Below are 15579 nucleotides of genomic sequence, written 5' to 3'. Positions count from 1 at the left end.
GGTCCAAAGGCTAAAAACATGCAGAGAAACTTCAGCAAAATTGTGTGAAATTTAGCGGTTTATTAGGCAGTTGTGTATACAAATGATTTCAACACTGTCCATTCAGATTTACACTTGCCAATCTGGTAGGGTCCCTTTACACAACAAACAAAAATAGAACACTATTTATTTGAAGCAGTCCGAACACATAGACTGGCAGAACTTATCGTCAGGACACGACTCCATAAACTGTCAAAAAGGTCACGGTTTCACACATTCATCTTTCCTACAAATCCCTTGAGAAGTTTTAATAATCAAAACCTCAACTGCCCTATAAAACTAAAATTGTTTAGTTTTACAATATCATCCCAAGACCATAGTTTGTTTCTTCACCATGATCAGTTTATTTCATAAAGTCTAGTTTAAAACAGACATAAAAAGGTGAAATATTAACTAATTATTTCAGTCCAAACCAGCAAGAGAAACAAGTATTGTCACTCTTGGCAATTTTTGTTCCATCATCATTTTCAGATTTTAGATTTTTAAAGCCGTAGAGCTAAACTCAAGAAACAGCCTTGAGCAACTGCTAACACCTCTTAACACAAATAAAGTCAAACTTTTTTTTAAGAGACTGATATTACGACGCAAAGTTCACTAAACCCCGGTTCAATTGACTTAAGACAAAAATGATGATTGATGAGAAACCAGTTCAAGTTCGCTTTGTTTTCCCTCTATTAATTAAAACGTGTTAGCAGTTACAGAGGTTTATTTTACGTTTTGCATTTAAGAATTTTCTTTGTTTTGCAAAATTTTTTGGGTAATGCAAAAGTAATCTGTGAATTGTTAACAGTAGTTGTGAATTAACAACACTGACAAAATAATGCGTGGACTTCAAACACTTGAAATTCCCAAAAAAGTGCCAATAATTTTGATCGGCACTGGATTCCTCCTTTTACATAACAGTATTGATAATGATAAGGCAGCCAAACAGACACCGCTTAAACCTTTAAGACTGTGGACAGGAAATGGAGGGAGATGCATCACACTTGTGATTAAAGACGTATATATCCAAGACTGTGAGCTTGCAAGTATATTTTGTCCGATATTTTTCTTTATCAAATATAAATCCCCAACACCGTTTAAGATCTTAATGTTTGCGTGATTTTTTTTCCTTCTACAAGAACTGCAATCTATCCAGCATGACAGGTTTGTTTCAGGGTTAAGTATGTAAAAGGGAATGTGTGGGCAAAATAAAAAAACCCCAAATGATAATATTCTGGATGGATTCACCTGCCAACAGACATCGTCCATGCACTGCATGTAACTGCTACTACTCAATTTGAGCCCCGAGGCCTTTGCACTTTTGATGGGTTGGCATTTACAAATTGGATGTAGACAAAAGGCATTTCATTCAGTGATCGTACTCCAATCCTAATTATTAATCTAAAATTAAAAAAGAAAGAGAAAATACAACAAAAAGTCAAAACCACCGTGTCATTTTAATATGAGACACTGAAAATGATATATTTCTAGATTTTGACTGTCATGGCAAAATACCTCTTAAATGGTAAAAGCAGGCTATATTTATCTGGAGAGACAATCAAGTATCAGAATAATTGTGATTGAAGGAAACAAAGCTGTGATATTGATTTAAAAACCAGTCGGTAAAAAAGGAAAATATATACCATCCAGCAATAGATCTTGATGCAACAAACAAAAAGCAACCCAAAATTCCATTTCCAATAGAACCAACACTCCATCCACTGATAAATATATTCATGTCTTTATATATAAAAATGTAGGGGACAGACAAATTCAAACTTTTTTTTACAACAAGGACACAAATCATGAAAATTTAGTCGCCGACAACTCAAATTTACAAAAAAAGAAAGAAAAGCTAACATAAATGTGATGAAGCATTCTTTTGTCCCCGACACAAGACAGAAATAAAGGGCTCATTGCACTTCTTCAGAGTCCAATGACTGTGATGGACATGACGACCCTTGTTATAGCCGGTGCAGAGCCCCGATACATCTGCACCGCTTCTCTGTTCCCCACAGAGAAAGAAAACAAAAACAAGAGCAGCGAGAAATAAAAGAAACTTGTGCAAAAGTGCTACCTGCACCCTATATGCCACCCGGACACCCAACCCCTCAACATGTGGCTTCCTTCTCTGCAGGCAAAAACTTGATCTTGTTCTCTGTACTGGGAAAGCAGTGCTCACTGGCTACAGTACAGAAAATTCAGTGTAATCACTTGCGTATATATGTATAGGTGGGATGTGGATATTTACCATTAAATTGATCAGGGAGTTGTAAAACCCCCTTTCTAAATGTTGTTCTGTCCTTGCTATTAGGTAGCCCATCTTTCATCTTTCCAAATAACCCTTTACAGTTCCTGTCAGCTCAGTACACATCCTGTCCACTTAGGGAACACTAACCTGCGTCAGTGCCATGGAACAATCAGCTCATCCTCAGCTGGGATGAATTGAGCCATGAATCAGTTTGCATGCTTATTGCTATAAAGACACTCGGAGAGGAAAAAAGGCTAGCGATTGTTTTGCAAGCTATCGTGCAAGTAATTTAATAAGATTCGCACACATCTCAAAGAACTCGATGGTGTGGCTTCCCGGTCGAGGGACGGTCGCGGTGTCCGCCCCTCCCGTTGATTCGATGGACGAGGTCAACGATGACGCTAAGGAGCCTTCTGCGGCCTTGGTGGGGAGCACAGTGCTAGACGTGGCTGGAGCATCTGCCCCGTCGACATCGTTCTTAATAGTGGTGCGGTAGTTGCCCACGGACCCGGATCGGAGAGGGGTAGCAGTTCCAGATTTCGTCTCCAACATATCGTCTAAAGAAAACAAGACAAAAGGTTTTCTACATAATACAAAAACCCTTTAATTTCATTATATTTCCATATGAAGGTCTATAAAAAGGGTATATGCAGTTCTTGAAAAGTTGTAGAAGACATTGAATTCCCTCAAAAAAAGCCCCTGAAAGTTATTTTAAAAATGCAGCCTTCCATTCCTTAAAACCATCTGTGACAACTGCAGCTAATGCTGTGGCTGACTCGGCTGTGGCAGCAGTCGAAATGTAGTCTTGTGCCCTTTGCACAGCATGCCTTTGCTGCGTTAATTCCGCTCACAACACTCTTATCTCATATTTGCCTTTGAGGTACCGCCGCGCACCTACACAGACAAAAAGCCAAAGCCCTCAACCCTGAGTCAATCATTTACGAAATCTTCACTGAGGCAGTAAACTACAGGACAGAACCCAGGGAAACACGACCAATATACAGGAAGCTGCATTCAGAGCGTAGCAGATCATCATCAACAACTGTAAATAAGTGATATGAGACTTGTTTAAAACACAACTTTAGAGAGCAACACAACTATCAGTTTCTTTGTTTCTCCGTTTTTCACTCACATCTTAGTCAATGTAATTGATACAGAACAGTTGAATTAAACCTTACCGTCTATGCTACGGAAGTCGAGGAGGTAGGTTCTACTGTCCACCTGGTAGAGTTGAAGGCTCATCTTGGTTTGCATCCCAGTAATAGGATTCTTCCTTCTCACACGCAGATAATAAGGATTCACAACCTGGAAGAGTTATGAAGGGTGAAGAAACAGTGTCTGTATAATGTAACCTGTTTAAATGTACTCCATCTTAGGCCTATTTCCTCCTCTTTGCCCCCCTCATGGAGTTTCTTCCTTACCTTCCACTCATAATCCAGCTGTTTCATGGCACGGCACACTTCTGACATGATATCATTGGGTCTACTCTGACTCCGGATACCTAGGTGCCACTTGGCCCTTCTAACACCCTGGTGCTTGGACTTCTGGGGGTTCAATTCGTCCAGCGTGTGGCGAGGCCTGGGTGGAGTCTCCGCCAACAGGAAGGGTACGCGCTCAGGGTGGGGCTTGATGATGCCAGACACAGCTCCGCCGGACGAGCTCAGGTGCTGGTCATCTAGAAAAGAGTCGGGAGGGCTGGACGCCAGGTAAAAGTCCTTGGCTTCATTCATGATGCGACGATTGTCAATGATGAGATGGTAGGCGACGGCCAATGGATCCTGGTGGTTGCGACTGTATATGCAGGTCAGGACCTCCTCCTCTGCGCACTCAAACTTCTCACATACCTCTTTGAGGGCCTCGTCGTCAATCATGTTGTTGCTGTAGGAGGGGTCCTCAGGAAACAAGTACTTTGGTAGGCCCTGTTTGAACCACTCATCCTCTCTGCAGGAGGAGACATTATTTAGTCAAACAAACCACAGACCATGAACGCAACGCTATAGCAATAGTTTGACTTTGTAATTAATCTCGTCGGGCTCACCGGATCTCTTTGATGGTGGCTCTTTTCATGGGGTCCACCTGCAGCATGTGTTTAAGGAGGCTTATTACCGAAGGGTTCAGATACTGCGGGGTGAAAAAGATTCCGTCGCAGATCTTCTTAAAGAGTGTTGGCACGTGGTCATCATCAAAGGGAAGCGTCCCACACAACAAGGCATAGAGAATGACCCCACTGCTCCAGATGTCTACCTCTGGACCAGCATATAGCCTGAGGATGAGGTAAAAAAAGGAAACAATCCCGTAATCATGAACGCCACACCTTACTGGGTTTTGTTTATTCAGTCAGTGTCAACATCTAATGGCGGCAAACATTACCTTCCTGAGATGACCTCAGGAGCAGCATAGTTTGGAGAACCACAGCTCGTTCGTAGGAACTCTCCGTCTGACATCATGTTTGATAATCCTGCACAACATGTTACACGGGTAAAATACGGTCAGTATAAGCTCCGATAGCTATTCGGCAAATATGATTGGTGCATCCCTACATGTAATATAACACTAAAAACACAGGGACATTGCTCGATAGTCCTATTAATAGTCAAAAATGCCACATGGACTCTACATTCAATTTAGAGTTACTGAACCAAGTTCTGTATCATTGTGTCCATAATTTGAACAAACACTGTCACCTGTGAAGACCTGGGTTTAGGACTTGACACGCTTACCGAAGTCTGCAATCTTGGCATTCATGTGTGCATCAAGCAGCACATTTTCAGGCTTGAGGTCTCGGTGCACCACCATGTGTCTGTGGCAGTAGTCTACCGCTGAAATAATCTGCTGGAACAGCCGACGACTCTCCTTTTCATCCAACTGTCAAAGCAGAAATCATCCATGAGGTGTGATCTTCTCTGTGACTCTCGCTCTGTGAATTAGCACATCTCAGCTGACTAAGCAGCACTTGGTGTGGTGTTATGTTATCTTTTCAAGCCACAGTTTCTGGTTCACAGGTTGCTGTATCTGCACCAAAGGCTGGCTATGAACACAGAGAAGTACACAATGTGCTGGTCCCCTCACTGGAAACAGAATATGCAAAATCTGCTACATATGACAAGATGAAAAGAGTGAAGGAAAATGTATTTCCCAGTATCATAGTGTATTACCTTTCCATTTTTGCAGATATAGTCGAATAGCTCGCCTCCTGAGACATACTCCATCACCATAAAGATATCTGTAGGGGTGCTAATAACCTGATACCTGCAGACATCAACACAAAGTGGAAATCATACGGATCATCAACAATTAGGAGATATAACGCCGCTCAAATACACAGTTATGAGTTATTATTTCATCATTTGTAGGAATAAGAAATAGGAAAGCACGCTATTAAATCTCGTGGATTTTGTATCCAACTGTGGAATGTTGTAGAAACATAACATGTTATGCTCCATTTCCAGCAAGAATGTGACTAAATCATAACATCTTGGAGTTTTATGCCTTGCTGCTAGAAAAACAACCCATTTAGTTAAGGCACGCTGTGCCACACTTTATGAACCTGAGATGCTGCACTGAAACACACCTCATGCTTGGAGCAAATTAAATAAACTACAGGTGTGAAAGCACACTTTGTCAGTGAGTCTAGCTATCAAACAATAGATGCTTGTTCCAAGCAAGAACAGCATATTTGTATATATTTGCCTACATGTTAAATAAAAATATCACAATTCCATTCATCTATGACACAGCACATCTGTGGTTTAATCTACTCTGCAAGGAAACAGTCTCACACTCAAAAGCATTGCAGATAGCAACCGCTCAGCTCATTTGTCACGATTGCTACAAACCTCCTGTAAACCAAATGAAGGTGTGTTGTATTGTATTGCTTCACTTGTCAATAGATGAGCAATGTTGTGCACTCCGCCCCAGTGTTTGTGCGCCCAGTCAAAGATCTCTTTCCTCAACACACACACAAAAAAAGTTTACATTCTTGTGCATGCATGACATGAAGCTGGTATTTCATGCAATTAGCCACACCTCATGACTTTAATGACCCTGTAACTGTGGCCTTGAGCACTAGTTGCTTCCTGTGAACATTTAGATACAAGGTAGGAAGTATCTTTATTTTTTGATCAGTGACAGTTTCAGCAGCACCACCACAGCATTCTTGTGTTGCCAAAATTAGTGTTTACTTCGGGCTTGTAGTGGTTTACAGCACTGCTTGACGCAAATGTGCATTTAAGCACTAACAAAGTACTGAGCGTTCAGACATGTGAAGTTAAACAATGACTCATTCAAAATGATGCCGTCATGTATCGGTCTGCACCAACACTTGTGCCATTAGCTATTTGAAACAGGACAGGAAATATCTTTTGGATAGGATGTGACAATTCTACCCTGTTGTATTATAATTGTTGTATACACCCCCCCCCAGTCCTTCAGTTTCGTATTCACTATTATTGAATACGAAACTGAAGGAGAGGCGATCACACAGCAAGGCATGATGAAAGATGGTGATAAAGCACTTTTACGTATTAAAATGAAAGGGCAACAGAGAGGAAATCAGGCAATAAAGCAGAGTGAGCCAGGGACTGAGAGGGGAGGAGACTGGGTCAGACAGATACCCCCACATGGAAGTATTCTGAAACACACCATTAAAGCCTGGAAATAGCTCAGTGGGTGGCATTATTGTGGCGGCAGGGGGATTATGGAGCAGCGAGCAGGGTGTAATCTAGGACTTACAGTTTAATTATGTGAGGATGCCTGAAAAGCTTGAGGTTCTGGATCTCCCTGCGGATCTTTCCCACCACGTCCAAACTGCGGATCTTCTGCCTGTTCAAGATCTTCACGGCCACTTGGTGCTTGGTCAGCTCATGTTGGCCAACTGCAGGGTAAATCAAGATGAGCGGACATGAGCAATACCAATTACAACACAGGACATACACTGATGTTCGAAAGGTTGGAGTAACCGATTCAGACACCAAATGTATTATTTATGATTGAAATAAATTTGGCCATTTTTGCCCCAAATAACAAATTCAAAATCGATGGGTATTTGTATTTGCATTAGTGACCGGAGATCACTGCTGAATCACAACGGTGCTTGCAATTGGGCTCTAAATATTCTGTGCAGCCATTTTTCTTTGAGCTTTCTGAAGTCTACCCAACGAGGAGACTGACTAGGTTTAAACTTTGATTTGTCAGTCCATTATACATTTAACTGACATTCTGTGATGCAATTTAGATAGTGCCAACCCTAGACTAACCTATTTATATTGTGATGTCTCAAGAATAGCTTTGCTTTAGCAACACACCTTAATTAATATTATTAGTAGTAATATTATTAGTTAATATTCCAGCTTGTTAAAGGCATTATTGTGCACTTAAAACTGAAACAGAAACTTGTTCCTATTTAAATCTGCACAGATTTTGATGCTAAGCTTCCAATTAATTTTGTTATTTATCTTATTATTATTTATTTTATTCTCACTGTTGCTCGGAGGGATCTATGTATCCTTCTGCCATTTTTTTAATTGTCAGTCTGTTTGAACCATTGTACAGCGTTTTGTTCTCCATGAACAACAAAGGACCTTTTCGGCAAACCCTTCATCCAAAACAACATTTAGCCTATTTGTAAAGAGAACTTTCTACAACCTAAAAGCATGAAAGACAATTAAAAAACACATAGTATTACCTGACTGTAACGTATCAAGTTTTTGAGGCAGGCATTCCCAAAATTCTGAACAGCATTAAGTGATGGTAAAAGCTAAAAGTGCATCTCCAAAACACTGACATATCTAGCCCGATATGTCTGTAACCACAACAGTCTGAAGACCAAGAACAATTAACACATTTTAAGACGTGGTTTAGCCAATACCTTGACAAGCTCAAAATAAATGTAATCTCAACCCAAACATGTAATCCTTTAGTTGAAGTGAAAATAATTTTCATATGAAAACAGCGATATGCAACAGTGGGAAGAGAACAAATATTTGAACGAGTTACCATTGAATGAAAACGAGGAGGGGGAATTTAGTAAACAGCTGCTATTGATTTACCAGTTGTGGTGGTGAACTATGAACCAAGCCTCCAGTAATCAGCACAGAGCAAAAGAGTGTGGTCGACCACAAAAAGTGCAGAGGTGACTCACTGGGAACGGTCTGCAAATAAAGCATGTTGCTGTTCTGACTGGGTTTTTTTTTTGGAGTGTGTCTGATGGGCTCACTTTATTTGGGCTCAATCATGAGTTCAAACTGCACTGCATGGTAAAACGGACAGTCTATAGAAGAGGTCGATAACAACGGCAGAGCTGAGAGGAGAATATGAAGAAATACACAGGGGGCGTTGTCGAAAATCATTAGACCAATAGGTGTTGATACAAGCAAAGCTATTTATTGACATACTAATCGTGCAGCCCTCTAGATTGACAACACGGACTAGATTGGGTCCCTCCCCACACACATCTAATAGCGGTCTCTTCCACAGAATGGCAAACGCAACTCATAAGAAGGGCAGAGTTGAAGACCCCCGAGCTGCAGAACATTCCTGCATCGTGTTGTTTTAAAAAGAGAGTAGAGGAAACGACACGAATCGGGGATAGCTAAATGCTCTTCGTTAATATCTACCCATCTAGCGCCATGGCTAGCAACACCAAGACGGGTCTACTTCCCGGAGTCTGTCTTGACAAGCGACTTGTGGCTTTCGGGCTAACTTAGCTAGCTCCAAAACGCAACCGGCCACTACCTGAAATAGATGTGGCTCAACAGAAGCTAATGTCGTATAACTTGCATTGTGTGGCAGTCGTTGGCATCTGCGGCTACATTCCGAAAAAAACATCATGTCTGTCAGAAAACAAGTTGAGCTAACCTAACTAGCAGGACATGAGGACAAGTGGGCTACCTTTCCTGGCGTTGCGACAAGTTAGCTTTCATAGCATGCTAACTTAGCATGCTAAGCTAGAAGCTCCCATTGCCACCATCTTTCAGTTGGCAGGATGCAACAGACGTAAAACACAGTCGGACATACCTTTAACTTTTCCAAACGTCCCCACACCGAGTGTATCTCCGAGAATGTAATGTCCAATTTTCACTCTTCCTTCATTTTTCAGTTTTTCCGTCGCCATCTTCCCGCAGTGGCCTTGCTGCGGGGTTAGCTAGCTGCGAGCAGAGATGGACCGAACTCCGCTGTGTGCGTCTCTACTCAAACGCCTCTGCTCCGCGCGGAGGGTGGGCGGAGCCCCGGCTCTTGCGCGAGTCGTTAGAAGCGTAGGCGACGTAGAATGTTGCCTTCAAGGTCCCCCACGATCTCCTAAACCTGGGTGTTATTCACTTTACATGGATTGAAGTTGTTTTTTTGTGCTGGAAAACATATTGGTGGTTATTTTGAAATCAAGAGGCAGAGAGGAAATGTACACTAGACATACATGCGTTGATAAATAAGAAAGAAAAGTAAGACATGGTGACGAAATAGATGGAACAGAATCTCAGTAGCAATTATGAACGGATGCATCAAAATGTAACATTAATTATTTACAGAGAAAGCTAAACTGCACTTTTGGAACTTTGAATCAACTCAGCCCTGTAGAGCTATATATGGGCAATAGTTTTTATGTGTGTCTGACTGATATGCATGACCCTTTGTCTAAGACAGGATATACAAAATTAGATTATAACTAAAATACCATGGTAGTTATAGACCTAGACAGGGAGTGACACATATCAACCAACATTTGATTTAATAATAATTTACATGGAATTTGGTGAAAATGTGGTCACACCCAAGCTTTACCAAGTTGCAAAAATCTTGTTTGCAAAACTTCCTGAAATATATGAATCCTTGGTTGTACCCTGAATGTAATAGAGACCGCTATTAGATGTGCTCATATTTATCAATTGGAGATACATTTGGTCATATTAAACTATTCAACTCTATTATAGTAAACTATTCAAGGGCTGGAAAGGCAAACATTTAGTTGGATTAAGAGAAGTGAGGACACTCACCTTCCTCCAGAGACTGAGAATACCACCACTTTATTATTCATGGGAGTTATTAGATGGAAATAAAACACTGAAACAAAATTACTATTTAGTGCTGTTTTTGTTCAGTGCTGGTCTGGGTTGATCTTCTTGTGAGTTGTGAAGTCAAAGGCAGCTGGGCATTGCTGTGTAGTCTCATTGATAGCTCTTGAGTTTGGACGGAGCCATTTATACTGTATTTCATGACGGCTGAGAATGAGACGCCTTGAGAATAACAATGAGCTTGTCGGGATGTGAAGAACTGCTTAGTGACAGTGATGCATGACCAAACACCATCAAAGCATCCCAAATCACACAATCACACACAAAGCACAGTGAAGCCCAGCAGACAGTAATGCACTTAAAAAGGACATCCCAAATAAGTGCAAATATCTTTATTTTTTTCACAAACAAATACAGGTTTCACTCTGTCAGTCAGTGATTATCAAAGAAAGCACGGCCTGGTAAAGAGTTACTATGACTCCCCAGAGAGGTCTGGTAGGAATTTACAGTTAGTACCAAAAGTCCTTGTCAGTGACACTTGGTCTACGTTTGTGTGTGTGCTGGGCTCTCTATATAGGTTTTGAGATAAAAGAATACAGATTTGATTAAAGCTCTATTCATACTGTCCTTATTTTAGGACTTTTAGGACTCCCATCAACATCAATACAGTACAGTGCAGTGCATACAGTCAGGTGTGGTTAGTTCTCTTCCTGTTCTTATTTATCAGGCTGGGAATTTGAGAAGTGAGGGCCAGTAAATGTCTGTCCATAAATGTGTTTCACAGCTCTGATCAGAAACCTACAGATGCGATATCACCCAAAGTCTTCTCAGTGGCGACATCTTGTGGTAACTTGTCAATCCTACAGGCGCAATTTGTCAATCGAGGTTCTGGTCAGCTCTTGTTGTGAATGAGAGGATGAGCAGCTCAAGATGAGAAGAGGTGCTCTTTGACATTTATCTAAAGTGACTGTATGGGCTCTGCTACGTATCATTGTAAAGTATTAGTTTGACAAAGTAGGTCCGAGTTAAAGGGGGTGTTACCGTTCATGTGTCTATCAAGACATTGTAGCAACTTATCCAGAAAAAAGACACCTCCACTTTAACAACTCTTCATAATAAACACAAGTCCTGTGATGTCACCAAAATATGGACAATTTGAGTGATGATTACAGGTCGTGTTTTAGATAAATTAATTAATATTAGTTAATCTCTTGTAGAATGAGAGGTGAGCTAATACACACACACACACACACACACACACACACACGTATATCTATAAATACTAATTTTAAGACTATTAGGATGTCTGGCAGATGCAGTTTTTCAAATATGTTTTAAGCAATTCTTATTTGCAAGTCTTGTGTAAAAACTGAGAATGTATAGTCTAATTTTCTTTTGAAAAGTACAAACAAAAGTGTTTGGGTGTGAGTCAGTTAAACCTCCAGTTCAATGAGCAGTCCATCACCAAACATCTCACTCATGTCATGACTTAGATTGACCAGTAGATGGCAGCCTCTATGCACGAGAGGAGATCCTGAGGAGGGTGTCAGTGATGCATCATTATTTCAATGTCAGCCGTGGACCATTAATTACCATCAATAATTGTGCATATGCTAAATCTGCTGAACACATGCCTGAAGCAGACTGACTGAGGACAGAGATGAAACTAGAGGGGGAAGGGAGTGAAATGGTAAGGAACAACTGAGAAGCCTGGATACAGCAGAAGATGTCAATCTTTTTAATTATAGAGGTGCTTCTAACAATCCTGCTGAATCCACCTGTTAACATGCTTTTTAAAGTATGCATAAACTATTCCCCACCCACACACCTGCTCTCCCAATGACATGGAAGATAGATGGCCTTTACATACAGACGATTAAACATAACCAAACACGTGACTGTGTGCGCTAGAGTAGCAGCTATTGACCTTTTATTAAAAACATGTTATTGCTCGGGATGCAGCTGCACGTACATGGAGCAACATGAAAAGTGAGCGAGGAAAGAATATGGAATGAAAGCATTATTACAACACGCAAACTGTTGTCAGCCAAAGATTCACACACGATTTCTCTCTTCCTGAGAGTAAACTGGGAGATAATCATGAAAAATAAGGAGATTTACCCAAAAACATAACTGACAATGCCCAGGTTTTACCTTTACATTTATCAGCACCGATAGCCAAACACGTGTTGCAATGTGCCCTTTAACAACACATGGACTCTTTAAGATTGATGGAAGGCCACCCACCTTTCATGAGCAGAGAAGAGGCTACAGTAAAGTAACTTTACTAGTAAGTTTACTCGTGAAATAAAAAAACAAAACACTATTCTTGTATCTAGACTTGTTTTTCACACAAAGTAAAAATGAGTTGAAGAGGTTGAAAGAGATCTCCATTACAGCAATGAACAATTCAAAACAGGCCAGTGTAAGAATAATTTTAATTCCTTTGGTGTCTGCAAACAATGTGTATCTCAACAACATTAAAAGATGTAATACACCTATCAGACTGAAAACAAATTAATAGTTTAAAAAACACGTTAGGTGGATCAAAAATACTACAAGTACCAAATTCACAGTAAGTAGCGTGAGTTACAGCAACACTGAGGCACAAATAACAGAATTCACAGGACAATGAACGCAGATCAACAGAGAGGGAGAGAGGGTTAGCTGATGAAGGAAAGCTGGGAGGAAACTAATGACACACGTGTGAAGTATAAGGTAACCTAAGCAGTCAAATCACTTCACAAACTGGTTAAACGCTTGCTGCGACAAACAAATGATAATGTTAATAAAAGGGAAAAAAAAAATTACATTAAAAAAAATTCAACACTTGAGAATTTCACTCACTCAGAATCTTGTGGAAACACCATATCAATACAATTCAACAAACATCAAAACTGTCTCAACAAAGAACATTTCATGTTTTCTTTTTTCCTGGAATTAGTAAACCAAGAGGACTGCTGGAAGTGAACACGCATGTGCACTCTCCTTTTTCAAGCGGTGTGTTGAAGCTCTACAGCATCTGCATGTTGAGGCACTTGGAAAGAATATGATTGTACTGTGTGGAGCATATTATGTACATTTGTTACACTTGTGTGCCTGTTAAAATCACACTCCCTCCAAAAAGAACATGTGCTTAAACCTTACAGATCTAAAAAAAAAAAAAAAAAAAAAAAAAAAAAAAAAAAAAAAAAAAAAAAACGGAGTCAGGTTTGCGGTTCATGCCACATACTGAAACTGAACGTCCCATGCTCAACATGATCTCTTATTCACTCACACTAGCCGAGAGAGGAATATTAAAAACGCATAGCAGTACAGTCATCTACAAAAATATTATTAGATCACCAAAGTGGCCAGGATTACCTAGTTACTGATTCCAGATCAGTGTTTCAGCTGCGAGGGCGGATGACTTTGACCCAAAAAGGAAGCTGGGCCTGTAATCTCTGGCACCTGATCTAAAGTGACACGCTGACTAAGATCAGTCCCGACAGGAATTCATCCAAGACCACGGAAGACAGTGCAAAAATGTGTCGGGAAAGCTGCTTCTTTTCCTTGTGCTTCTCCAAAAGCATCCTACTCTCACGTCGCCAAAATGCTTCCCAAAAAAAAAAAGAAACAAGGAAGGAAAAGCAACCTCTGGAGTCTGGAGTCTTCCCTTCAAATATATCCATGAAACACTTACAACAAAAAGGTCATTTTATCAACCAGATCACGAGTACAACTACTAATGCTACATTTCAATTAAAGGGGAACAAAAAGATGAATGATAATATTCCCAGTCAAACATCATTTAGTGGGTTGTGGGCTCAGACTTCCAAATGACAAACAGCTCGCACACACCATCATATATATCACAAAATAACATCCTCAAATCACCAAATCACTGGCCCCACACTAACACAACACTCCACATGTTAAGAGAACGATTCGATTCCACGCAACCAACGATGGTCCCTCTGCTCCAGCAGCAGTCCGGAGGCCGACAGCTACGCTTAAGGCAGGCTAGAAATGTCCCGCTTTGGAGGGGGTCCGCCTGGTTTGCAGGCAGCGCCATTGGCTTTGTCCTCAAAGACCAAGACTCTGTGGAGGGAGGGAGGGAGAGGGAGAGAGAGAGAAAATAAGATAGCTAAAACGAAATAAACAATACACTTGATTTGGATTGACCAAGATACATACGGAATACAACATTTTACAGTTGGAAAATCAACTTGTGGGTGCCCTGTGTTGGACAAGCTACGTGATTGACTTTTTCTACATTACTTCAAACCTACTTTGGCATTTCTGTACTGAAATTCTTTGTCATTGATACATCTGTAACATCAGGTTGTAAAAGAGTGTAAAGGAGGTGAACAAGAAAAGTAGAAACAATACGAGCAGGAATGTGTAAGTGAGGAGGGATCATCAGCTCCTGGAGGATTCAGAGAGCCACAGTCACAGACTGGGCACGAGCTGGCTGAGCCGAAAGTGAAAGGAGAGGAATGAAGGGAAACCACAAAGGGGAGTGAGGGGCATAGTGGGTTAGACTGTACGCTGCAGAGTGAGCGATCTGACAGCAGCTATTCAGAGCACAGAATGCCTGTCTTTAATTTCCTTTTTTGGAAAACTCTACAAAGCTCCACTAAGCTCATAAGGAGCAATGATCCCAACGACGAAACCGGCACTCGCAGATCACACCTGATCGGTCACCTCCTACTCATCCAACAGCAAGTCAAATGTCCTGTTTTTGTCAATAGATTATTCCTTATGGGAATGTCTCCAGTACAATTGTTACTGTGATGCATGTATGATTTAGGCATATTGCCATGTTAGGTTTATCTGCTACTAATAGATAGTTACACGCTGACTTAATGTTGTTATTGTGTACATACACACCAGATACCTGTTTAATATGTACAAAAACTGAAATATGTATCTGCACTCTAATGCGCACACAGCGATATGACGTCAGTACAGGACCCCTGTGATTATCTTCATTTCATGGAAAGAAAAAGTGGAATCTTGGAGTCAAGATCCCTCACAACTGTTGCTACTTGTTAACCAATCGCTAGTAGAAAATGTAAAATCTGTAAGGCTCATCTGGAATTTAAAATCTTGGGTTAAACAAACTACAGTGGCTGAGCGTCCTTGTGCACTTGTGTATCGCTCCAACAGTGACTTTATCCGAAGAGCTTTCCCAAACTGGGCCCAACTTGTGGAGCGTGACCTCAATCATTTTCCTCCGATTGTAACTACATCAATTGTTGTTGTGCCAAGTGCTTTGAATAACAGTATTCTAGAGCTCATTGTACCCTCAACTACACC

At 40.8% G+C, this 15579-nt stretch overlaps 2 protein-coding genes across 2 annotated transcripts in view; both read right to left on the bottom strand.

Moving 5' to 3' along the window:
• Positions 1-45: 45 nt before the first annotated feature.
• Positions 46-9553, bottom strand: prkaa1 (protein kinase, AMP-activated, alpha 1 catalytic subunit). The gene is made up of 9 exons (XM_031860297.1): positions 9287-9553; positions 7004-7145; positions 5428-5521; positions 4993-5137; positions 4643-4730; positions 4311-4535; positions 3694-4213; positions 3451-3577; positions 46-2829 (listed from the first exon to the last, which is right to left on the bottom strand). The coding sequence occupies exons 1-9, from the start codon at positions 9381-9383 to the stop codon at positions 2546-2548; spliced, it is 1722 nt and encodes a 573-aa protein (XP_031716157.1). The 5' UTR covers positions 9384-9553; the 3' UTR covers positions 46-2545.
• Positions 9554-12699: 3146 nt separating this feature from the next.
• Positions 12700-15579, bottom strand: part of aif1l (allograft inflammatory factor 1-like) — a 10080-nt gene continuing 7200 nt past the window's right edge. Inside the window, exon 6 of the mRNA XM_031860289.1 lies at positions 12700-14358. Within this exon, the coding sequence (XP_031716149.1) occupies positions 14271-14358 (88 nt within the window). The 3' untranslated portion in view covers positions 12700-14270. The remainder of the gene's footprint in view (positions 14359-15579) is intronic.

The sequence above is a fragment of the Anarrhichthys ocellatus genome, unplaced genomic scaffold, assembly GCF_004355925.1.
Source record: "Anarrhichthys ocellatus isolate YVR2014 unplaced genomic scaffold, GSC_Weel_1.0 scaffold23, whole genome shotgun sequence".
Classification (NCBI taxonomy): Eukaryota; Metazoa; Chordata; class Actinopteri; order Perciformes; family Anarhichadidae; genus Anarrhichthys; species Anarrhichthys ocellatus.
The sequence above is the reverse complement of the archived record's forward strand: the minus strand, read 5'-3'. Positions and strand labels throughout refer to the sequence as shown.